Source organism: Epithele typhae, assembly GCF_022376455.1.
Source record: "Epithele typhae strain CBS 203.58 chromosome Unknown BXZ73scaffold_4, whole genome shotgun sequence".
NCBI classification, from domain to species: domain Eukaryota; kingdom Fungi; phylum Basidiomycota; class Agaricomycetes; order Polyporales; family Epitheliaceae; genus Epithele; species Epithele typhae.
Window position 1 is genome coordinate 963,603 of NW_025954195.1, and position 23,567 is coordinate 987,169.

At 59.2% G+C, this 23,567-nt stretch overlaps 8 protein-coding genes across 8 annotated transcripts; 3 read left to right on the forward strand and 5 right to left on the reverse strand.

The window, feature by feature from the left end:
• Positions 1-540: 540 nt before the first annotated feature.
• BXZ73DRAFT_97364 (multidrug resistance protein 4) lies at positions 541-3,355 on the reverse strand (the record flags this gene model as incomplete). The annotated part of the gene is made up of 10 exons (XM_048027341.1): positions 541-790; positions 865-954; positions 1,032-1,099; positions 1,151-1,275; positions 1,329-1,361; positions 1,417-1,854; positions 1,908-2,001; positions 2,059-2,238; positions 3,006-3,101; positions 3,191-3,355. The coding sequence occupies 10 exons, from the start codon at positions 3,353-3,355 to the stop codon at positions 541-543; spliced, it is 1,539 nt and encodes a 512-aa protein (XP_047882145.1).
• Positions 3,356-3,830: 475 nt separating this feature from the next.
• On the reverse strand, positions 3,831-6,686 carry BXZ73DRAFT_40395 (P-loop containing nucleoside triphosphate hydrolase protein; the record flags this gene model as incomplete). Its single annotated transcript, XM_048018569.1, has 7 exons — positions 3,831-3,944; positions 4,015-4,100; positions 4,162-4,198; positions 4,273-4,862; positions 4,919-5,765; positions 5,819-6,095; positions 6,148-6,686. The coding sequence occupies 7 exons, from the start codon at positions 6,684-6,686 to the stop codon at positions 3,831-3,833; spliced, it is 2,490 nt and encodes an 829-aa protein (XP_047882146.1).
• A 1,035-nt stretch (positions 6,687-7,721) lies between these two features.
• On the forward strand, positions 7,722-8,844 carry BXZ73DRAFT_97366 (PI31 proteasome regulator N-terminal-domain-containing protein; the record flags this gene model as incomplete). The annotated part of the gene is made up of 3 exons (XM_048027342.1): positions 7,722-8,048; positions 8,107-8,772; positions 8,827-8,844. 3 exons carry the CDS (start codon positions 7,722-7,724, stop codon positions 8,842-8,844), a joined length of 1,011 nt encoding a protein of 336 aa, XP_047882147.1.
• A 1,828-nt stretch (positions 8,845-10,672) lies between these two features.
• Positions 10,673-11,782, reverse strand: BXZ73DRAFT_74304 (uncharacterized protein; the record flags this gene model as incomplete). Its single annotated transcript, XM_048022005.1, has 5 exons — positions 10,673-10,834; positions 10,884-11,170; positions 11,229-11,471; positions 11,541-11,715; positions 11,738-11,782. The coding sequence occupies 5 exons, from the start codon at positions 11,780-11,782 to the stop codon at positions 10,673-10,675; spliced, it is 912 nt and encodes a 303-aa protein (XP_047882148.1).
• A 513-nt stretch (positions 11,783-12,295) lies between these two features.
• BXZ73DRAFT_74305 (uncharacterized protein) lies at positions 12,296-13,343 on the forward strand (the record flags this gene model as incomplete). Its single annotated transcript, XM_048022006.1, has 4 exons — positions 12,296-12,474; positions 12,580-12,811; positions 12,883-13,079; positions 13,130-13,343. 4 exons carry the CDS (start codon positions 12,296-12,298, stop codon positions 13,341-13,343), a joined length of 822 nt encoding a protein of 273 aa, XP_047882149.1.
• A 167-nt stretch (positions 13,344-13,510) lies between these two features.
• BXZ73DRAFT_87675 (uncharacterized protein) lies at positions 13,511-16,955 on the reverse strand (the record flags this gene model as incomplete). The annotated part of the gene is made up of 10 exons (XM_048024671.1): positions 13,511-13,566; positions 13,620-13,694; positions 13,749-13,909; positions 13,960-14,249; positions 14,305-14,648; positions 14,700-14,816; positions 14,870-15,435; positions 15,485-15,830; positions 15,886-16,020; positions 16,739-16,955. The coding sequence occupies 10 exons, from the start codon at positions 16,953-16,955 to the stop codon at positions 13,511-13,513; spliced, it is 2,307 nt and encodes a 768-aa protein (XP_047882150.1).
• Positions 16,956-17,766: 811 nt separating this feature from the next.
• BXZ73DRAFT_87676 (ferric reductase NAD binding domain-containing protein) lies at positions 17,767-20,176 on the reverse strand (the record flags this gene model as incomplete). The annotated part of the gene is made up of 13 exons (XM_048024672.1): positions 17,767-17,897; positions 17,959-18,264; positions 18,330-18,394; positions 18,455-18,503; positions 18,556-18,796; positions 18,817-19,015; positions 19,080-19,121; positions 19,177-19,457; positions 19,509-19,534; positions 19,589-19,693; positions 19,743-19,797; positions 19,839-19,907; positions 19,976-20,176. The coding sequence occupies 13 exons, from the start codon at positions 20,174-20,176 to the stop codon at positions 17,767-17,769; spliced, it is 1,770 nt and encodes a 589-aa protein (XP_047882151.1).
• Positions 20,177-21,697: 1,521 nt separating this feature from the next.
• BXZ73DRAFT_40367 (PLP-dependent transferase) lies at positions 21,698-23,465 on the forward strand (the record flags this gene model as incomplete). Its single annotated transcript, XM_048018562.1, has 9 exons — positions 21,698-21,825; positions 21,877-22,115; positions 22,164-22,353; positions 22,414-22,555; positions 22,608-22,701; positions 22,769-23,040; positions 23,100-23,173; positions 23,229-23,283; positions 23,343-23,465. The coding sequence occupies 9 exons, from the start codon at positions 21,698-21,700 to the stop codon at positions 23,463-23,465; spliced, it is 1,317 nt and encodes a 438-aa protein (XP_047882152.1).
• Between the last annotated feature and the right edge of the window lie 102 nt (positions 23,466-23,567).

Sequence of the window (23,567 nt, forward strand, 5' to 3'; positions counted from 1 at the left end):
AAAATGTACATCTGTCTCGCTGTGGCTTTCATGTCTGTTTCTAGCTTGTGTACGCATGCATACACCGTCCACGATCCTATCAGCCGCGAGTGACGTCTGGACATCTAATGATGACGAAGATAGCAATGCTTTACGAAACAAGTGGGGCTGGAGCATATGGTACGCGACTACAGCATGTAAGGTATCCCGCGGGCGTCCCTGTACCTCCAACACACAGCTTCAACGGGGTATGTCCTGGTATGTCTCGTACAAGCGTGGGTATGGCGGGGATGTCCGCAGACCGCAGGATCCGGAAGAGAAAACCAGGGCGGCCCGGTCTGTCTACATCCACACGGGTGTGAGTGGGAGGCGTCGTTTAAAAACCGTGGCTAAGTAGTTAGCCGTGTCGTGACAGCGGCCTTCGTGCGCGGCGCGGGACCAACGCGGTCCCGCGGGGCTCGGCCTTTCGTGAGCGCAGTCGGCTCCGCGTTGGAGATGGGTGGGTGGGGGAGGGGGGTTTCGCATTTGGCAGGCGCGAGCGGGCGGCTGGAGCCCTGCGGGTCACCGCGCGAGGGAGCTGCTCGCGCGCATGCGCTCGCCGTAGAACCAGAGGAGGATCGGGAAGGGGACGCCGAGCACGACCGCGATCCCGGCGAGGAGCGAGTTGCCGCCGCCGAGGCCGAGCGCGTCGAACATCTGCGTGCCGAAGAGCGGGAAGGCGAAGCCGAGCATGGAGCGGAAGACGGCGGCGGCGGCGAGCGCGGAGGCGGCGTAGGTGAAGGTGTCGACGAGGTAGAGCTGGATCGGGAGGCTGGGGGCGATGGCGGAGAGGCGGTCGGCGCATGAGGCACATGTGTGGCGCGGGGAAGAGAGAGAGAGACGCACTATGCTGCCATGAGGCCGAAGCCGAAGATGCCGGTCCCGACGATGGGCATCATGAAGTGCTGGTGGGTTTGGGCGGACCACCCGTACCATCTGGTGGACAACAAGCGCGTTAGTAACGAAAGTGTACGAAGAGGGGAGCGACTTGCAAGATGCCAATGGGCACGAACACAGAGCCGAACACGAGAGGAGGGATACGGAACTCCGGCTTGCCCTTCCCGCCGTTCTTGGCCGAAAGCTGGAGCGGCGATCAGCAACCTGTTGGCAAGTTCGTCGCAGGAAGACTGACCGACGCGTATATGCGGTCTGCGAACCATGCGCCGAAGAATGTCGCGGAGAGGAAACCAACGCCGAGGCCGATGTATGCGAGACCGCCGATACCGATGCTGAAGCCGTAGATGCCCGTAAAGATGCCTAGACATCGAGACGTCAGCGGGCCACGAGTGATGAGCAGCGAGCAGGCTAACCGGGGAAGATGGAGAACATGAGGTAGTAGATCCCTGCGCAGACTCGAACGTCAACTATCGCTCTCTGGACAGGCTCACGGGGGCGTACCGTAGAGCAGCGCCATGTATGCGCTGAGCAGGAAGCAGATCAGGCTCCTGGTGAGCAGGATGAACGGCCTGGTCATGTCGAGGTATATGCGGCGGAGCTTGCTGCTGTGCTCCTCGAGCAGATGGGGGTGGGTGCTCGCAGCCAGCTCGGGGTCGGCGGACGTGCGGGCGCGGCGGAGGCGGATGACGGGGTGGTAGGTCTCGCGGAGGAGGGGGATGCCGATGAGGGCGGCGAGGCCGCAGAGGGTGGCGACGCAGACGAAGATGTACCGGAAGCCGACGGTCTCGGCGATGAACCCGCCGGCGACGGGGCCGACGACGGGGCCGATGAGGGGCCCGACGGAGTAGAGGGCCATCGCGGAGGCGCGGTCCCGCTCGGAGAAGAGGTCGCTGACGGTGCCGCCGCCGCAGGCGATGGACGCGCTGCCGGCGAAGCCCGCTGGGGTGCGTGTCAGCGGCGGGCGCTCTCGACGAGCGAGGAGAGAGACGGACCGAGGATACGGAAGCCGATGAGGGACGCGGCGGTGGGCGCGTAGGCGCAGCCAAAGTTGAAGGCGAGGAAGAGCACGTTCCCGATGTGGAGCACCTGCCGGTCACGGTGAGTACGTTGCGCGCGCGCGGCCTGAGCGCGAGCGACACTCACCCACGTGCGGCCGTAGATCTCAGACATGGGGGCGAGGAAGAGCGGGCCGATGGCGAAGGTGACGAGGAAGACGCTGAGCGTCGCGGCGACCTCGGTCTCGCTCGTGATCCGGTAGTGCGCCGCGATGTCCGGGAGGGCGGGGGCCATCATCGACGACCCGAGCGGGGCGACGAAGGTGTACTAGCATGACCCCAGAGTTGAGAAATGGGAGCGCCCGCAAGATCAAACCATGAGAATCTCAACCATCTCTGTTGCGATAGTCTTCGGATTTCGTACACATATTGGTAGTGTCATAAGAAATCAGTGTGCAAAGTTTCAAAGGAAACTGGTACGTATTGCGCCCCCAGTGGACGAACCGGCCGCGGACCCTAGAGTTGAGAAATTTCGCCGAGGCTTAGTCACAGTGCGGGTCACGCAGCCGACATCAACTCCGCTCGGCTAGGCTGTCAGATACGTCCAGGGATGACAGCATCCTCCCCAACGACAACGTCGGAGACTGAAATTCACTCACGTTCTGTGGCCGAAGTCACGCTTGAACTGACCCAAAGTGCGTTTTCGCCTCCCTCCCACAGATATCATGCCGGAGAATTCGAATTGGGGCAGCCACGCTTCATCCAATACCCCTCACGCAGCTTCAACCTAAGCGCTGGTCATGGGATCGTAGCCGACGGGTATCAAATCTTCGACTTTTCTCATTTGAGAGATGTTTGCGAAAGATCGTGCTTGTTTCTGCACGGAACGACGTCGTTCTTTTTGAAAACGAAAGTGAGAACATGTTCCTACCAGCGTGTGAATTTTCAACATTATCGGACGAGGGACGGGACCGCCAGACCAGATTTCTCAACACTGGGGGCATTTCTCATCACTGGGGTCGGACTAGTAGAGCGAGACCTGCGCCCGCGCCCGCGTCAGTGCGGTCCGCGCGGAGGCCGAGGACGGGCACGTACGATGGCGATCATGAGCCACTTCTTGCGCGCGCGCCAGTTGCGCGGGTTGATCGGGTCGTGCGTCCAGTCCTCCTCCGCGTTCTCCAGCGGCTCCTCCTGCGTGCCAGACCAGTCCTCAGCCGTTCGCCCTTCTCCAGCCGGTGCGCGCGGCGCCTGCAGGCCCCAGAAACTGTGCACGGACGAACCTTCTTGTCTTCTGGGATCGCAGACTCGCCCTCGCCGCCTGTGGCCACCACGGCCGGCCTTTTTTCGTCGTACGCCAGTGCGCGCTCGGCCGCGTCCATCGCGGGGACGTGGGTGTCGGACGAGACGGTGGATGTGCGCGAGGGTTCGACGGTCTCCGTGGCCATGGTCGCGGCGGTCTACGTTGGGGAATGCAACAGCCGGCCGAGCGCGAGCTGAGACGTTGACCGGGCGGGGGAGGAGACGGAGGGGCACGACTTGGGGACGCGAGCCGGCGGGAGTATATAGCCTGCGAGCACGGACAGTCATTCGAGATTTGTCGCGGGCGTGGGACGCAGAACGAAGGGCAGAAGAACGCATCCTCGCCTGTCCGCCGCTTGCCGACGAGTGGGCCCTCCCCAAACGCGGTCTGCTCACCTCGACGCCATCCCACGGCCGCTCTCCTCCCCAAGGCCGATGCCAGGCTCCAGCCTCGTCTCTGCAGGCGTGGCCACCGACGACGGTCCATCCCTCGTCCATTTTTGTCTATCCGTCCCCCTCGGTCGAGCGTAATGGCCCCAGTCTAATCATCCACGGCACATCACCCCCGTCGATTGCTACCACACGTTACATAAAACAGCCCACATTCTCCCGCGTGGCCCCTCACACCACGCTGTATCTGCCCGCAGTGGCAGTCGGATTCCGCATCTCGGCTTGCAACGCCGCCGCGGACGCCTCGACCAGCAGCCGCTTGATCTCCCGGACCGCTTGTTCCACCTAAATCCCGCCCGCATCAGCGTTAGTCTCGCGCTTCGCAATCGCTCAAAATCAAAGCGCAGGAACTCACCCGCCACTCTTCGTTGGATTCGATGAGAAGGTGCAGCTTCGGCGGACCTTCCGCGGGAGGCTCCTTGCCCGCCTCGTAGTAGATACCTGCCCACCACGCCGTCAGCTGCATTGCTCCGCTCTCATCAAGGAGCGACGAGACACTCACCCTTGTTCGTCACCGATGCCCCCGTCATATCAATCAGCTAGAAGCAAACCAGCGTCAGCAAGCCACACCCACCCACAGTGGGCAAAGGAAGCGACCCCGCCGACCACGCACCTGCACCATCGTCTCCTTGTTCGTCACCCGCCAGCGCGCCTTCTGCGGGTAGTCGTTGATCGGGATGATCGCGTGGAACTCCGTCGCGTCAATCGCCGGCCGCTTCGACGTGAGCTCCTCGTGCTGGATCTGCGACTGCGCGACGAGCTTGTGCGCGCGCAGCTGTGCGTTCAGCTTCGCCACCACGCTCAGCGCCTGCTTGCTCGCCGCCGTGTCCTTCCCCGCCCGCTCCGCCGCCTCCTGCGCCGCCTTGAGCGAGTTCTGCAGCTTCTCCTCCTCCTTCGCCTGCGCCAGCCGCCGCGCCGCAGCCGCAGCCCCCGCCACCCCGAGCATGCCCTTCGACGAGTCCGGCGCCGGCCCGCGTTTGACCTCGACCTGGATGTTGCCGAACGTCATCTCGTCCGGCCCCGTCTTGGTCTCTGTCGTTGCCGCAGCCTCCGCCGCAGCCTTCTCTTCTTCCGGCTCGCCGTACGCCTTGCGCTCCGCCTTCTCTTTCGCGTCGCGTTCTTGATCGAGACGGTCGAGACCCTTGCCTCCGAACCCGGACCCTGCCACCTTCGCCTTCCCAGACTTGACTTTCTCCAAAAAGCCTGCAGTCGACGGTTCAAGTACGCTGTCGAGGGTATAAGAGCGAGGAGGAACGTACCGTTGGCGAGGTCTTCGAGCTCCTTCGGAACCGTGGCATTGCTCGCTTTGAGGGCACGGTAGATGTCGACCGAATACCTGTCTTGCTCGGGCGTGATGAACGTGACGCACGTCCCCTTGTTTCCCGCCCGTCCCGTGCGCCCAGCACGATGCACGTAGTCCTCCATGTGGTTCGGGGCGTCGAAGTTGATCACAAGCTTCAGCTGCTTCACGTCCAAACCACGTGCAGCGACGGAGGTGGCGATGACGATCGGCACGACACCGGATTTGAAGTCCGCGATCGTCGAGTCGCGGTCGACCTGGTCTTTGCCACCGTGCAGTGACATGCAAAGGTACCCTTTGCGCATGAGCTCCCGAAGCAGGTTGTCGGCGGCTTCTTGGCGGTCGACGAATATAAGCGTCCGGCACTCCGGGTCCTCGTTGTACGTCTGCCCAAGGATCTCCAGCAGGCGGTTGAACTTGCTGTCTTCTTCCCGCACTTCCACGATCTGGTCGATCTCGGCAGCCACCACGGAGCGCCCGCCGACGGTGATCTCGAGAGGCTTCTTCAGGATCTTGCGCGCAAGCGAGTCCATCTGCCTCGGGAACGTGGCTGAGAAGAGCACCGTTTGGCGGTCCGGACGGATGTTGTTCACAATCTTCATGACTTGCGGTTCGAAACCCATGTCGAACATCCGATCAGCCTCGTCGAGGACCATGTATGTCACTCGCTTCAAGTTCGTGACCCGTCCAGAGTTCGCGGTGAGTAGATCGATCATCCGACCCGGAGTGCAGACAATGATTTCGGCGCCCTTCTTCATTTCCGCGATCTGGTCTTTGATAGGAGACCCGCCGTATGCACAAACGGCCTGAGGAAGGAGTATCAAAGCGTATTCTGCAAAACATATCTGAAGACACTCACGCGGAGGCCCAAGACCCGGAGAAATGGCTTACATTCGCGGTGAATTTGCACCGCTAGTTCGCGGGTCGGAGTCATGACTACCGCAACGGGCCCTTCCATTTGCTCCAAAGGTCTTTGGTCTTTGATATGCCGGAACATTGGGAGGAGGAAAGCGATGGTCTTTCCCGAACCGGTTTTCGCGACGCCGATGACATCGCGGCCTGACATGATTGCGGGAACGGCTTGTGCTTGAATGGGCGTGGGTGCCGCATAGTTCAGCTTCTTGATCACTTCCAGGCTGTAGATGAGTCAGTGACACACAAACAGCGCAGGGTGAACGATATGTTTACCAGCTTGCAGGAAGTCCGAAGTGGCTCCATTTCGTGACAGGGCGAGGACAGTCGACGCCTCGGATTTTAATGCCGTCGAGCTCCAGCCGCAGCAACTCCGCGTCCTCGTCAGTCATCTCTGCAACATCCGGCGGGGCGACATAGAACTCCTTGCGGAAAGGCTCGTACGGGATGCGTGAATGGTCGATTGCCGCAAGGTCCTTCTTCCTGGCCTTCTTCGCCGCCAGCGCAAGGATGTCTTCAGGGTTGAGGTTCGTGGAGTCGAGCTCATCGGGTTCAGGCCCCTCCTCCTCACCCTCCTCGCCCTCCCGCTCATCCAGCCTGACTCCGAGTGCTGCTGTGGTTTTCATCTTCTTCATATCCTCCATGTTCACCTTCTTCACCTCTTCCTTAACCCCGCTCATGAAAGCGTCCAGGGGATCCACGTCGTCGTCATCCTCATCCATCGCCTCGGCTTTGGCCTGAGTGCCCACACCAGCGTCATCGTCATCGTCGGCTTCGAGGTCGCCAATGTTGCCCTGCCCATCGTTCATCGTCATGTCAACCTCGGGGAGGTCAAGAGTCTGAAGTTTCCTCTTTGTCTCAACAGAGTCATCGAGAAGCGCGGACTTTGACGTCTTCCGCAGCTCCGGCTTCAGTGGCAGTCCCTTGAGCCCAAGAGTGCCCAGAGCGGAGCGGTTGAGCTGCGAGCCTGCGGCTCCATTGGCCGACGCTGGGGCTGCGGATAGGACCAAGTGGTGTGAAATCACGTCGTACCTGGATCGCATACACGGAACTCACCCGCGGCAGATTTCCCGGCTAACGCCATAGCCTTCGCCTTCGCCTCATCCAACGCCTTTTTGGCATCGCGCTCCTTCTTCCACGCCTCGAGCTTCGCGCGCTTTGCCTTCAACTTCTCATCCTCAACAGGGGGTGTCGTGGGCTTACTTTCGGTGGTCGCGGGAGTGACAGCTGGAGGGGGCCGAGACGGGGGAGAGGCGGGGCGTTCTCGCTCACGACGATCGCGGGGAGAACGAGAACGTCGGCGGTCGCGGTCGTCCTTCCTGTCGTCGCGGTGGTCGCGGCGGCGATCATCACGATACCTGTCGTCGCGGTATCGGTCTCTATCCCTGTCGCGGTCCCGTTCTCGTTCTCGTTCACGGTCGCGGTCCCTGTCACGGTCCCTTGCTCTGTCCCGGTGTCCGTCTCTGTCCCGGTCGTCGTCGTACCGCGATCTAGTGGGCCTTTGGGCGTTGCGCCTGGTCGGCGACGGAGACCGCGGTGAAGAGCGGTGAGACGGCCTTACCCTCTTATTCGGCGAATCTGGCGAGTAAGACCTGTCCCTTCTAGCCATGATAGATGGATGGAGGAGTGTGGTCGCTATGAAAGAGCGACTTGGGGTAAGGGGATGAGAGGAGTGGTTTGCAGGCAGACGAGTGTCAGCGATACGGGGTGCAGTCCGAGGCGTGGAAAGCGCTGACGTAACCCATTCAGAGCATTCCATTGATTGGCTTCACCGGAACCGCATTGCGTAACGGCTGCCGGGGCCAGTCAAGGGCGCGACGCGCGTTCAGAGCCTCTTTGCCTCTGCCACCATGGTCGCAAGCATACTCGACGCCTCTGCTCTCATCCATGCTCTTCCCAATGTCCTTCCTTCGGCCAAGAAATCGCTACAATCACCTCACGACGCGATAGCTGCGCTCGTACACACCGTCTTCACCATCCTCGCATTCCGGCTCGTTGGAATCGACGAGAGCGGACTTGTACACACGTTTGAGGGCAACGTCCTCCCGGACGAATGGAACCAGCATGGTCCTGGCAACTACACCTTCAGGTACAGACATGAGCAGAGCAGTTTGGAGTTCCTGGTCAAAGTGGCGAAGTTGGGCAGTCGCACCCTTGTTAACTCGATCGCGATCGAGGTAAGCTGCACAAATCCGCCCGTCCGTCACCACCTGCAGCTGATCATCTGACAACCAGAGTGATAAAGCCGCTACGCTTGATATTTCTACCAACGATTTCACCTCGCCGTCGTTTTTCCCTCATGACCTCGACACCTCGAGTTCGACACCTCTTGTACATGGATTCATTTCCTCCAATCGCGTCGAAGACTTCGTCGCCCAGCTGAAGCTCACCACGGTGCAGAAGTTGATGCCTGGGTTGCGTAAGGATGGGTACTCTGAGCAGACGGACACGAACGTCGGAACCAGCCAACCACGAGCTCCAAACGCGAATCCACCACCCGCTCGCCCTCATCCCGAGCAACCCCCCTACCCCCCGCGTGGGGACATGCCGTTTGCGCCTCCCCGGAACCCGCTTGAGATTGGACGTCGTGACAGGGATCCATTCCCCGCCAACCCCTTCGCCCCCTCGCCCTTGTTCCCCGACAGCTCTGGCGACGGTATGTTTGTCGGCCCGAATCACCCCATCTTTGGGCCTGGTATGGCCGGACGAGGACCGGGCGGGATGGGCCCCTGGGGCGGTGATGGATTCCTGCCGCCTATGGGCGCACCGCCAGGTGCTCGCTTCGATCCCGTGGGACCTGGCTTTGGACCACCGGGCGGATTCCCCAGAGGTCCTGGAGGTAGAGGCAGAGGCCCTTTTGGAGGCGATCCTGATAATGACGAACACCCACCACCCGGCTACGTAAGAACTTGTTTTGTTCATGTCACGCGAAGTGCGCTAACGACTCGTACGCAGGGCGACATGTTCATGTAGGGATTAATGGTCAAGGATGTGTACTTGTATACTCTGTAGCAGAAGTTCAGATGTATTGTCTATCGTGTTGTGCGTGTCGTGGATGGAACAGGCAAGCGTGTACCCGCCCACTGCGGTGGGGGACTCTCCAAAGATGCAGATAGGGACAGGTTGTAAGCAGCCGTGACGGGTCTATTACAGACTATATACTATGTAAGAGCATATCAGGAACGCAAGAAGTTCATAGGACAAAAACGGGAGAAACAGGTGGTGCGGGGAGTGCACGCTTCGTCGTGATCTGTGGACAACGTAGTTCTGCATACCCCAAATTCGACCTTGCAAGTGAACCGCGTGGGCGTGCCAAATACTTGACCAGTGGTTGCCGTGGTTGCTCGTGATCGAGAGGATCCGGAGACCCACTGCTCCGGCGTTCTCTCCGACCACCCGCGAGACCTCGGCGTCGTGAAAACCGGACGCCGCCGAGTGCTGCGGCAGTCGTGGGTACTTGATGAAGACGTGATGCGCGGTCTCTAACCAATGAACATATTGAACCGGCAGTTTGACGACCGATGGCAGGATAATGGACCTTGTGCGACCGGAGCGTGCATCGGCGACGAAAGAAGAGGACGTGGTCTTCATGTGGATGTGGCCCGGCTCGGGGGGCTGCTCCAGGTGTAAAGTGGGCAGCAGTCGTACACAAGATAGAAGGAGAAGGCCGAGATAGCGTCGCGGACGAGAAGATAGTAGTCGACGAAGGCGGACAAGCGGGATCCACCGAAGGAGTACCCTTCGCAGTATGGGATGAAGTCGTCCATATAGAACGTTGAGACGGAAAGAGGGCGCTATGGGCAGGGGATGGGAGTTTGAAGCGTAGAAATCGACGGTCGCATTGGCTCTTGCACGAGTTAATCGTTGGTGTGAGCTTGCACATGCTCCATCGAAGGCCGATGATCTGACGGGGGGAGCGGCTTGGATCCAGGGTCCGCGCCAAGTGATTCCCGATGGTATGAGGCGAGTGGGCGCCGGTCAGGAGGTTGGAAAGTTGCTTTACGGTGGATAAAAGTCCGTGCAGAGGTGCAGGGGTGCTGCGGCAGTGGATGCGAGGGCGATAATAATGTCCATGCCCCCCAGGCTCCCCCCCATTCCCGGAGAATCGTCGCCGAGTGCTCGAACGGGCGAGGGAAGCTGTGAACGTTGACATGTCGGCGAGGTGACCGAGACGATAACCGACCGTCGTTGACATACAGCAGCCGGCGACGGTTTCACAGACATGTCCAAAGCATAGAAAGTGTGTGAAGATGTGAGCTGCGGGGATGGGGGAAGGGCAGACGTACGGGGTAGACAGCGAATGGAATATTCCGCGAGGTGACGTGGTTTGGCGGAGTACGGGGAGCATTAAGCTCGTCGCAGACACGCTGTGGGCCCGCGAGGTGGCGGTGATGGGTACGGAGTCATGGAGGAATATTGGCATCTCGACATCGTCGTTCGCCTCTGACACCGACACCTGAGCCCTCGCATCACGCGTCGGATCCAGGTCCACCACGTGTGCTGAGATCCATTACTGAAGGAACTTCTACCACAGTGAGGCGCGGCCAGGACAATCAGTACAAGATTGGCAGTGAACACAAACGGATACTCACTAAGACTCGAGGTTGAATGATCGCTTAAGCTGCCAAGTGTGCGACAACTGTTTGTTCCCTACCACCCATGTCTTCAGAGTCGACAGGCTATCACCACCAGTGTGAAAGATTCCAGCTGTGGATACCCATCAGGCAGCACTCAATGCATCCCATTCTAGCCTAACAAATTACGCAAGTGCCCAAAAGTGATACTTACGTAGTGTATGTGACTATGCGTCGTTGATCCAATTTCTCCTGCGTGCTGTTGCTATTGCATCTCGGCCTCGAGGCTGAAGCTCGACATCATCTTTACCTCCGACATATTTCAGAGCGCGGGAGCCGATGTCAGACCCGGACACATCGCCTTCTACTATTCGATGCTGGGGGAGACTCTGACATAGAATGATCAGTACGCGCCGAATGAGCATAGGCAAAACTCACCAAATAAAACACGTCCTTTTTGGACTTCTTCCATAGCCTCTGTTTGGGGGAAGGAAGCAAAGACAGCAGTGGAGAACCGTCGGAACGCCCTGCGGGGTCGGTCCGTACATGCCAGGGCATCGACCAGTGTGCAAGGGCGTGGCTCGGAACGTCGCTGAGATCGGTGGTGTATTGTATCCCATCTGGTCGAAAAAGGATGAATTCGCCTGGGGCGATGGAGTACAAGAGGAGCTTGTTCGTGCTGAGGGCTTTCAGCAGTGCATAGATGAGGAATATGCTAGGCTTGCCTACAAGATCAACAGTCAGTGCTGTGTCCAAGACTGATCCTGCAATCTGTGCCTGTACCAGGTTGCCCGACAATGAAGAAGTTTTGGTCGCTGTGACGCTCGATCTCCTCCCACATACGTTTGTACTCGTTGCGCACGATTATCATGTTGGGCAGCTCATGACCACGACCCTCCTTCAATATGTCGATGATCTCTTTGCGGACATGCTCTCTTTTGCCAGACTCCAAAGGGTCAAACCCATCAATCCGTATCTTATCATGCAGGAGCTTCGCCCAGGCGATAGAGTCGTAGGGAACCCAATCTTCAGCGAGGCGTGCCTCAGGTTAGCCCCAGGACAGCCAACATGTCAGACGGACGCAACGCTGCTCACCTGGAGGATTGATGTCTACAACGAAGACAGTCTCACCGTCTTTTAGCCCTTTTGTGAATGTCTGGAGGGGTTGCTCCTGGTCGAATCCCTCGCAGAGAGCCTCGAATCCATTGGCAGCAATATCGTTCCGAAGTGCCTGCAGGCCATTGCGCGTGGCGGAGTAGGCTATGCGAAGCTGATGGTTTTCGTTAACTCACAGGTTCTGAAGCAGAGAGAGGCATGGGCACGTCGAAGAAATGCATACCTTCCGCAGTGATATCCTCTCGTTCCTAAGGCTGCTTTTGTATACATCGAGGATTGCAGACGCGTTGGCTGCACGGGGCACATTCCGAGAGACGTACATAACACTTCTAGCAAAACGACGGTGATTTCCATGATGGCGGTAGCTGATAAAGTGCGAGTGGAAAACAGTCGGTCAAGACCCAGGGGGTGATATCGTCTGCCATTAAAGGATAGGGACCACTAGGAACGGAGGACAGCATCTTGTGTCAGGAATGTTCGGCCCATATGTACCATGGATGTTGCTCGTAATGCAAGTACATGGGTGCTTGGGAGGCGTACTATCTACAGGTTGCTGCGCATCACTGTGAGAGTCACGCATCACATCTTCAATTGTCCTGGCGTGACTGTGTACGGCATCTTGATCACTGTCGAGTTAACGCACCTACGCACGCTCGTATACTTACAACACCATAGGCCTTTCCCCCTGCCTCCTTCCAATTCGAACGCCGCACAGAAGCCCCCGTACCGTTTCGATGCCCCCTTCGCCCACCAGAACAAGACGAGCGACGAATGGCGAGATGCCCTCCTTCCTCCGCCGTCCGCCCAAGCCGGATGGAGTCAAGACCATTCTCGCGCATGCCAACATCAGCGGCCTCTCCCCCGCCGAGCTCCAGGAGCGGTTCGACCACAACGCGCGCATCCTCGCCGAGACGTACGTTCCCGCCCGCGACCCTCTCCATATCCATACTCGAGTGCGACTCTGACGCCTCTCCGCCTCCGCCTCCGCCTCCGCCTACACACGCTCCGCCCCCCGCAGATCCGCATCGAGCTCCGCATTCATCCGCCAGCTCGAGGACCAGCAGGCTGCTATCCGGGAGCGCTTGAGCTCAGCCGAAGTCGGGGTCGAGGGCATACGCACCCGGCTCGAGCACACCACGATCGAAGATGCGCCCGAGGCCATGAGCGTCGACCCGCGCTCGCCGACCTCCGCCTCGCCGCCATCAGAGCCCCGCCCCATCAGCGCGAAGGAACAGGTGCTGGCACGATGGGTGGGTGCTTTCACTTTTGCTCGCGGGGTTTTGGGGAAGGAGGGAGCTGAGCGTGACTCGCTGTGGTACAGAACGCGAAGATGGCCGTGCAGACCGGACCGGCAAGAGGCATGTCTGCAGACGAGGCCGCACAGATATTGCGCAATACGTTCAAGCGAGAGCAGGAGCACAAGCAGAAAGTCATGGACAAGAAGCGGAGGCGAGGGGACATTCTACCAGGCGAACAGTTGACATATGCGGAGAAGAACGCGAGGATGTTGGCTTTCTTGTACGTGATCGCGATGCAGATCCTGTCTTTCCACTCACTTCGTTGTGCAGGAACTACAAACCCACGGACTCAGATATGGAGGACGACGACGACGACGATGACGACGATGATGACGAGGACGGACAACCGACATGGTTCGACGAAGACGATCAAGACGACGGTGTGAAGGGCCAGGATATTGTCGAGCCAGATTATGAAGACATGGCGAACATAATTCGTATCGACGAAGCACGAATTCCGTGGGCTATTCCACCGGAGGAATAGTCTGTGACAGACCGTGTATCATATCCACGATGTATCGATTAATGTGTGGTATTATCGCATAGTTAAAGCATGACGGGAACGCAATAATGCAGCAATGGGACACGTTACAGACGCCAGAGGAAACCCATCTACGTAGTGACATTGCATAGACTGCGAAGTCATGATCATCATCGTGCGTGTACAGGGCAGCTCTTGCCTCGTTGCAGCCAGGATGACAAGCAAGCTGGAAAACTTCAGTATCAGCAACAACCGAGGAGCCCAGCCGTGTATGCGCACCATTGTGGAAGCTGCACAAGCAACTGAGCCGTGCGACCGTTGAGCCAGTGACGAACTCCTCCAAGCAGATCACACCTAGGGATACGAGGTGAGTACACTTCACCGCGAGAGAGGAAACAGTTTCCTTACATTCGTGGCCGATGAGCGAACTCTCCGCTGGAAGCTTGTATACGAGGTACTTGGCGGTCTGAGGAGCTGTACCGGTGCCACCTTCGAGACAGTTCTTGACATGGGCCTCCTGAACGTGAGGTGGGCCCATGTCTGACAGACCTGAGTTGCAGACAGGACACCTGCAACGGCCATGTTAGACTACATCACAATACATGGAAAAGTGACTCACTCTGCCAGATCGCTCAGCTGGGAGCTAGACTGCGCCCGGGTGGGACTAGGGATGTTCAACCGTCGCTGGTCGATGAATATGCGCTCCATTGAATTCGTACGCGAGGCGGATAACGAGCGCGGGATCGACGCGGTGACCTCTTCGTGACAGCCTACGCACACGCGCTGTTGACTGGCGGTGGGCGGCGAATCCGGGAAGGCGGGATCGCTGACGACGTCTGAAGGGTCCAGGAGAGCCCTGTATGACGAGCAGCGGTCGCAGAATATACGGCCGCACTTCCGACAATGATGCTGTAATCACGGCGTCAGCACCAGTATCTCGAGGATGTAAATAAATATCACACACCCTTCGGAGTAGGAAGGTGAAGCGTCTGCGGCACTCGCGACACTCGGATACAACTTCGTCCCTCTCCCAAGTGGCGTGAACCTGGTGGGGAGTAGGCGTTGACCACCTCGGGGTCAATATCTTCTGGGGGGCCTCGTGTGTGGGTACACGGAACTCCGGTGCTTGTGAAAGATGCGGGGTCAGATCAGTGGGGCCTCGCGAGGAGCTGCTCACGCTACGCCCGAAGTAATCGGTGTAGTGGGTCGTCGTTGAGCGAATCGATGGCGGTCGGTTGGTTTCAACAGGAGAGGCGCCAGGGTAGCGGAACTCATCCTCGTCCTCGTCATCATCCAAATCGACGTCATCTGCGCGAGATGTGAGCCAGTGGTTATGAAGAGACAGGAGGTTCTGCATACCCTCGCCCGAAATCAGCAGACCCTGCGCCCCCGCAGCCAACCGTCTCTGTTCTAGCTGTCGATTGTATACATTAAGCAGAACCTCGGCCTGGATTTTCCGCTCGTCGTCGTCGTCACCTATGGATATTGACATCAGCACAACGCTGTATTACAGCGTCGAGAGAACTCACCAAGGAGCCCTTGTCGTAGTTCGGTGGTGGCCCGTTCTAGCTTGGCGATCATTCGACGGGCATCCAATGCAGAGTGTACCTCCATGTCATCGAGACTAGGTGTGCCAACCAAATAACGCGCTCGGGCCACATAGTCTTGCGATGCGAATCCGGAGCTCGGCATCGTGCTGAGCTCCTGCCCGTCACTGCCTCCAAATTCGCTGTCGTCGTGCTCGAGAGCGGGTATCAATTGACCATCGATGAGATGGTACATCGCACCGTCCGGCATGAGGAACGGTAGAGGGGGTATATCGAGCCTGCGCCGCATGACGCGCACCCATCTCCGGCGCCGAACCCAGGATTGGGGAGGGGCAGAACTGGTGCTAGAACTGCCATGGCTGCTGCTGTGACTCCGGCTGCTTCCACCAATGCCCGCTGTCATAGCACCACTACCTCCTAGAAGGCGTGCTAGCTGTGGTGGAGGCTCAGAGACCCACTGGTCGTCGGGATCTGAGAATGTGTGAGCATATTGCCACCCTTCTTGTGCATCAACCCCAGGTGGGGTGACATCCAGCGTCCAGTCGGACCTGCTCATCATCAGGGTCGAAGAGTTGGAGTGATATCAATACTACTCACAGCCAGAAATGACTTCTCTCCGACCCCTCACGAGACGACCCAGGCTTCGGTAGGGTAAATGCATCCTCGCGTAGAGGAAGCTGCACATCGCTGCGCCATGCACCGATCTTCTTGCCCGAGGTCTCGGTCGGTGCGGGAAGCACAAGTTCAAAAGGCGCCTGTCGCCCTCGTCGGCCTAGCCCCGACGCTGAAAACTTGGGCCGCCCTCCAGAAACAGCTAGAGTCTTGAGACGCACGTCCAGCCGCTGGTTCTCGTAGAGGACAAGTGGTACCGAAGTGTGAACGCCGATGGGGTTGTAAGGGACCGTGGAATCCCGCCATTTCTCTGATTCAATGCGTTGAAGCACTGCACCATACATTAGCGACTGCAACGGCCCACTCTGAAGTGGCACTCACTTCACATATCCAAACCTCAAAGACCGCTGCCGCGACATCATACGCAGTTTCGCCCCAGTTATTCCTGACGAGTGGATCGGCCTGTTGCTTGTTCAGCAGATACAGGACGATTGGGAGATGCCCTTTAGAAGAAGCGTTCACTGGGAAAAGGGCTGAGAATCCACACGAGAGCTCACGCAGCGTATGTACTCACTGAGGGGTGTCCATCCGCCTTTGCTTCGAACATCCACACCGGGGGCTCCATCCGACTCTGAGGTCGCACCTCCACTTTCACAGAGCCAGCGAACGATATCCAGGTATCCCTGAGGAGCAGTAAGATAAACATTATACGCTCCCACAACTAAATTTACCTTGGAACACGCATTATGCAAAGCAGTCCACCCGTCCGCGTCCTTCGCGTGCACGTCCGCCTTCTGCGGCAGAAGGTACGAAATGATGTGCAGGTGGCCGTTCAGCGCCGCCTTGTGAAGAGCGGTCTATCAATGCGTCCCGTCAATCTCTCGCTCTCCACAACACCAAAAAGCAAAAGCAAAGAACAAAACGCACCTCGCCCTCCTTGTCCTCGATGTCGGGTATCGCGCCGCACTCTTCCACCACTGCACGGGATCCGCGTTCAGACGCGTTCCAGGAATGCGAAGAACAGAAGAGAGGAAAAACGTACGCCACTTGACAATGTCGAGCCACCCCCTGCTCGCGGCCGCGTGCAACGCGGTGAGCCCCGTGCGCGTGGACGCATCGTTCGCGAGCTCGAACGGCTCCACGTCATCCGCCCGCACGGTCTTCCTGAACTCGGTCTGCACGCGCCGGAGGTCGCCCGAGGCCGCGGCGGCGTGGAGGGCCTCGAGCTGCGCCGCGGACGGGTGCACCTTGGACGGCGCAGGGGACTGGGCGTGCTCGAGCAGGGCGTGCACGAGAGGCTCGGGGTCGGCGTCCCGGCGCGTGGGGGTGTGGGCTCCGCCTGCGAAGGGGAGACGTCGTCGGCGAAGGCGGCGGCGGCGGCGGAGGAGGAGGAGGACGCGTCCGTCTCGGAGGAGCCGGGGTACACGAACTCTTCTTCGTCGGAGTCGTCGTGCATGGGGGGCGAGTTCGAGACGGGGGACGGAGAGGTGCTATTTACTCTGGGTGGCACAAGGACGGAACGATGTGTTATGTCAGCACGGAGGCGCGGGACGTACGAACGAGGAAAGCGCGCACTCTTCGATGGTAGAGAGGAAGTGTGGAGGATGGAGCAGGTCGCTACTCATAGCACAGGGAGCAAGCTCGAGGCGAGCGAGGGGCCAGGGCGATGGCGTCCGCAAGGCCCTCGGCAAAAGGTTCGAGGCTAATGACGGAACCATCACGTGGCAGGTTTTCTCAAGCTTTCAGACATAAGTACGACACGCTATCTGTCCTTCATTCGCCCATGTCACTGCCAGCGTTGCGTGAGATGCAATTCCTTTTAATCACACGAATACACCCGAGTGGAGAGCAACTGCCCATAATGGTTTCCTCAGGTGAAGGTACCGATCGGGAAGTTCTAATCCGCACAGGCAGTGCGTTTGAACGCCCGAACTTTCATTGTTTGAAGTGCTCAGACGTCGGTCTCGCCGGGTCATCCTAGGTCATCCTCTCCACGATGTTCTCCGCATCATGACTACTAAGCAAGGCTGTGATTGAGTTAGTTTCAAGATAAGAGCGACTAGTCCGTGCCGGCCCGACAAGTCCGCTTAACCAGTTCGCGATCACGTGTAGGATCTGGAGCAACAGCTGTGCATTTCTAGATTGTAACTTGTAAAACAGTTTGAGGTACACAGAGCATCCGGAGGACATTACTACAGATACAGCGGGTAGAGAGAAACGAGAATAGTCCAAAATATGAGCCGCAAGCTGAGTTTCAAACCCAGCTATTACTTCGACATGCCGAACGTCTCCACGTGGAGCGTCACGGGCTGGGAGCCTTTCAAAATGCTTGCAGGACTAGCGATATCCGTAGAGAGCGCGTAGCATACGGATTGCGTGAGAGCAGTCGGACCAGACACTGCGACGGACGCGAACGTCAGCCCCCATTCGATTCCAGCTGCATCCGACGCGGAACTCACCATCTACGGAAACGGGGCCGGCGGAGCAGTTGATCCCGTCCTGAAGCACGCGCCGGATGCTCGGACGGCCGTGGATGACCTTGAGAGATGAGTACGAGGGCAGGGTCTTGTCGATGCTAGCCTCCAACGACTTGGTCGAACCTGAGTCGGATGCGGGGGACATGTTCGGCATGTACGGAGTCCGCGCGATCGTGGGCATCGTGCAGCTTGGGCCCGTGACATACACGGTCGGTTCCACGACGAGGGACGTGGGCTGCGCGACGGCCAGTGCCTCGTTGAGCGTCTTGGAGATCCAGTCGAGATGCTCTAAAGGGGCAAGTAGGAGTGAGAATGAGGTCACGGCACGAGCTGCGAGGATGTTCGGAACTAACCCGACTGACGCACGGCCCAGACGAAGATCACGCGACGCACGAGAGACTTGCCGTCGCGGACATTTCTGGAAAAGCTCGGATGAGCAACTGAATGCCACGGCGATCGGATGGGAAACGCAGCGCACCTAACGATGTCGAGGAGAAGCGGAAGCGTGTACGACACCCCAGATCCACCTACGTCACTGTCAGCACATCCTCGAGGGTGCACTGAAGAAGACAAGCTCACCCGCAATCAGTACGCACGTCGAGAAGCGCATCAAATTCGGCGGGCACCCGTAAGGGCCGTCGATGAGCGCGGGCACGCGAGTGGTACCGTGGTTCCGCGTCGCGAACTCGCGCAGGCGACCGGTGAACCCGGACCGGCCGCGGACGAGGAAGACGACGTCGCGCTCGCCGCCGTCATGCGCGCCGTCGAGAGCGTGGGGGATGCTCGCGATCGAGAACGGGTGCGCCTCGGTCGGAGGTCGCTCACGGACGGGAGGATGACGTAGGCGTGCTGGCCTGCGCGCCAGGTCATCTTGCGGCGAAGTGTGAGGCGGATGGTGTCGGGCGAGATGAGCTCGACGAGCGCTGAGCCGTACTCGTGCGTCCCGCGCCGTGCCCTGTTGTTCCAGACGAGGCGTGAGGCGCGGAGGAGGCGGTCGAACGCCCACACAACGAGAGCTGGCCAGAAGTAGTCGCCGTACCTGCCCAAGCACGCGGGGGTGTCAGCCTCGGTCGTGCCTGGTAATTCATTGTATGGTCACTCACTCGACCGCGCGCGCGTGGAGATAGCCGCTGATGATGAAGAGCCTGGGAGTGCGGGGTAAGAATTCAATGCAAATGTCACATTGACGCGATTGCTTACCCGACAAGGACGATGTGCGAAATGAGGAAGTACTCAAAGAAGGCATTCCGGATGAAACGGAGCGAGAGGATGGTGGCTAACGTGAACGCGGTCATCCGACCGCTCCCAGTGCATCCACACATTCGATTCAAAGCTGAACTTCCCGGTGAGGCTGGCTCAACGTCAGTCGAAGCCGCTTGCAATGAATCAGAAAGATCGCACCCGCCAAGAGCACGGTTGAGGGCGTGCAGCCAGAGGAGAAGAAGACACGTCCTTGCCGCCGCTCGGTGAAGCACATTGAGCTATCGAGGAGGCGTGAGTAGCACATACGAACTCGTGAGGATGTTGCTGACCTTTTCATGCCCGATACCAGTGATCCCTGAATGCATCTTATTATCAGATGGGAACACAGTGCGTGCACTAATCTACCCACATGAGATGATGTTATTCTTGCCCGCTAAGGCGACTATCAGCGGCAACTGGCAAGAAGCGAGATGTGCCGCGCGGTCCTCGTAGAACCAGGTGGTCAGGTCCTTGGCTGAGCAGGGGTCAGCAGGTGTGCATCGACAAAACTACCGACAACTCACTGTCCACAAAGGTCAGACCGAGAATGGTCCCGATGTAGCCCCAGGTGAACGCCAACTCGGCCCCAGAGGCTGATCCGAAGAGCAGGGGGATGTGACGCGGAACGCCACGATCCTGAAGGTAGCGGCCGCGGCCGCGGGGATCCGTCGCCACGACACCTTGCCAGTCTGGCCAGGGAAGGGCCCTCGATTGAGTCCGTCGTTTTCTCGAGGTTCTTGGAGGCCGAGCCCGTCACGTTCGACGGTCGGCGACCGAAGAGGCGAGAGCATGCATAGCGAAGCACGCGGACGACGAAGAGGAAGCCGACGACGGACGCGATGACGATCCACAGTTCCTTGACCGCCTGGGTCTGTTGAACGCGTTTGAGCGCGATGTCGGCGGGGGTGGGGGCAAAGCCGCGAGGACGGAGGCGGACGGCGAGGGCTGGCAGAGTCATCGTGGCAGGGGGCTGAGGACTGACTGTGAAGCAGCAAAGTCGTCGAGCTTTCGAGGTCGCTTCGATGCTGTCGTCATCCTCCGGTCAGCCTCATTATATATTGGGCTGGAGAACAGTAGGACTTGCGGCGGGGATTCCATATGGCCACCAACGTCTCGTAGGAGAGCCATCGCGAACCGCGTGATTGCTGACAGGCACCGCACGAACCGGGGGCTATTCCGAGCACGGCGGGTTTGGCCTCCTATCGGTTCGTGGACTAAGACCAACGAGTTCGGGGAGCGGCTGAGCGTACCAAGAACAGGCACCTCAGAGGACAGCCGAGGATCCGGGGTAATGGTCTCCAAATGCTCGGCACAATACACTTGAGTGCGGGGTAAATGAATTGGAGCTTTGCGTGTTCAGTATGGCGGCCAGCGGACGTGTTATCCCTAGTCGAGGCGGAATATCTAATCTCGGCCTCGTTCTCGACTTGGCGGTGAAGGCTCGGGATGTGGACGGTTAAGGCTCGGCTCGGAAGTCAATCGAAGGCGACGGGCCACGAGCCAATCCCGTGGGTGAGAGGTGTGCTGGACAGACCGGAGGTATGTTGTCGGAATGTCGGCATGAGGAAATATGCATCGAAGAAGATGGCACATGGCCACAATCAACGGTGGCAATGGTGGAACCGTGGTCTTGAGCATGACGGACGCCAACAGCATGTGGACGACCTTCATTGGACAGTTAGAAGCGGCGGGCCCCGTAAAGGGGGGTCGATTGGTATGCAGTTGCTCACACACCTCTCACACCCCACGTACGCGCAGAAAAAGGCGATGCCAGTGACGGTGTTGACCTCGCGTTGGAGGTAGCATTGTGTATCGAGGTCGACGGTAGCTGCGCGTGCCAGCAATATCACTGAGGCATGGTAACGAGGCGCCAGGGCATATGAGCAAGATTGGATTGGCACATGGACCTGCTGGGATCACTGTGCAGATGACGAGCGCACGTCAGAATAGAACATGGATCAGGATCTCGGAGCGGAGTAGTTGGAGAACAAGTACGGAAGCCATCGCGCCATGCACAGCGAGATGGTGTGGCCGAGAAGGAGCTCAGGACATGATTTTGCGTGCTGTGACAACCTCTAGGAAGCTCGAGACCAGACTCGAGGCATGTGAGCGACGGTAGGGGACGGAACTAGTGGCTGAGCGTGGAGAGAGGCCGAGGTTTGCCGTCGGGCGCCGGGAGAACTCCGAGGGATTCGGACCGGGAGCCGCCAACGTGCTCAGCCCCACTCTCGAGCGGATTGAAGGGTCCGATGGCAGCCAGCTGTATTGCCCAGGAGGAGGAGGATTCGTACATGTGCATGAGATTGGGGCCCTCTTGGGGTCAGAGATGGCGAGCCTGGAGACAGAGAAGATGGGCGAAGGTGTGGGGAGACGGCGTCGCGAAATTCGAATACATCTTCCAACAGTGACTCGCTCCCAGGGGGCAGGGGTCTTCCAAATTCTACCACTCCGAGTGTTGACCTGTTCATCGTCCTGCGCCATGTCCACCGCCAACGGCACGTCCGCCAACGGCAACCGCCCCGCCCAGGACCGCTCCAATCTCATCCCCTTCTCTTCCCGTCTCAAGGAGGGCAGAGCCTTGGCCCAGGATGTCTGGTCCATCTTCAAGTGCGTCTTCTTGCCATCTTGGTGGCCACGGAACTGACCGACCGGCCTCAGTGCCGCGAACCTGCCCGCGGACTGTATCAACCTCGGCCAGGGATACATGAACTTTGCGCCCCCGGAGTGGATCAAGACCGCAGCGGAGGAGGCCCTCAACTCGGTCGCGACGAACCACTACTCGCACCCCAAGGGCCGGATGCGGCTGCGCGAGGCCCTCAAGGCACACTACGAGCCGGAGCTGGGCCGGAGCCTGGACGTCGAGTCTGAGATCCTTGTGACCAGCGGCGCGAACGAGGGTGAGTGCGGCGGCGGTGATGGTCGTGTGCAGGGCTGAGTGCGCGCAGGCCAGTACTCCGTCTTCGTCGCCTTCCTCGAGCAGGGCGATGAGGTCATCATGTTCGAGCCCTTCTTCGACCAGTACCTGCCCTCGGTCACCTTCAACGGCGGCGTCCCCGTCTACGTCCCCCTCCACCCGCCCATCGGCGCCGGCAAGCAGAGTGCCCACGAATGGACGATCGACTTCGACGAGCTCCGGTCAGTTCTCCTCTCTCGCACCTCTTCTATCGCGTCTCACCCCTCGTGCCCCGTCCCCAGTCGCGCGCTCACGCCGCGCACGAAGATGATCATTCTCAACACGCCGCACAACCCTGTCGGCAAGGTCTTCACCCGGCACGAGCTCGAGCAAATCGCCGCCATCGCCGAGGAGCACAATCTCCTCATCATGTCCGACGAAGTCGTGAGTTCTGCCCGCGTTAGAGATCCCCGCGCGGGCGCTGACAGCCAGCCAGTACGACACCCTCGTCTTTGACGGCGAGCAGCACGTTCGCATCGCAACCCTCCCCGGCATGTGGGACCGCACCGTCACCGTCGGCTCTGCAGGCAGTGCGTCCCGCCTCGCCCCGCTTCTCTAGAGGAGCCCCCCTTCGCTAATGCGCATGCTCCCCGCCAGAAATGTTCGCCGCGACGGGCTGGCGTGTGGGCTGGCTTATTGGGCCCCCATCCATCATTCAGCCCGCGCTTGCCGCCACCACGCGCATCGTCTTCTGCAGCAACTCGCCGCTGCAGGAGGCGTCTGCCGTCGGCATTGAGCAGGCCAAAAACCGTGGCTTCCTCACCCAGCAGTGCAAGGAGTACCAGGAGCGCCGGGATATCTTGACGTCGGCGTTCGACAGCCTCGGGATGAAGTACACTAACCCGCAGGGGGCGTACTTCACGCTGCTGGTGTGTAGCGTGTGCAGCGGACTGTCGAGTGTGGAAGCTGATCTCCGTCTCGTGCTCAGGACATCTCCAACCTCACATGGCCAGAAGACTACCCCTTCCCGCCGACCGTGCTCGGGCGCGGTAGGGACTTCCGGTGAGCCCCTCACATACCCGCAGTTTGGCTCTTTCCACTCACTTCGTTGGTCTAGGGCATGTTGGTTTATCGCAATGGAGATCGGAGTATCGTCGATTCCCGTCAGCGAGGTGAGGCGTCATACTCCTTCCGTAGCCATGCGGTCCTGTTCTGATATCCTCGGACGCAGTTCTACTGCGAGGAACACACTTCTATCGGAGAGTCCTACGCCCGATTCGCGTTCTGCAAGGACGTGGATACGCTCAAGCACGCGGTCGAGCGGTTGCAGAATATGAAGCAGTACCTCGCATGACCCAACCTCGGAACGGTCACGGCACCAAGAAGAAACGGAAATTTGTAGAACTACATCGGCTGACGGGTGAACACAGTGCGCTATCTCTCTTACCTACAGTGC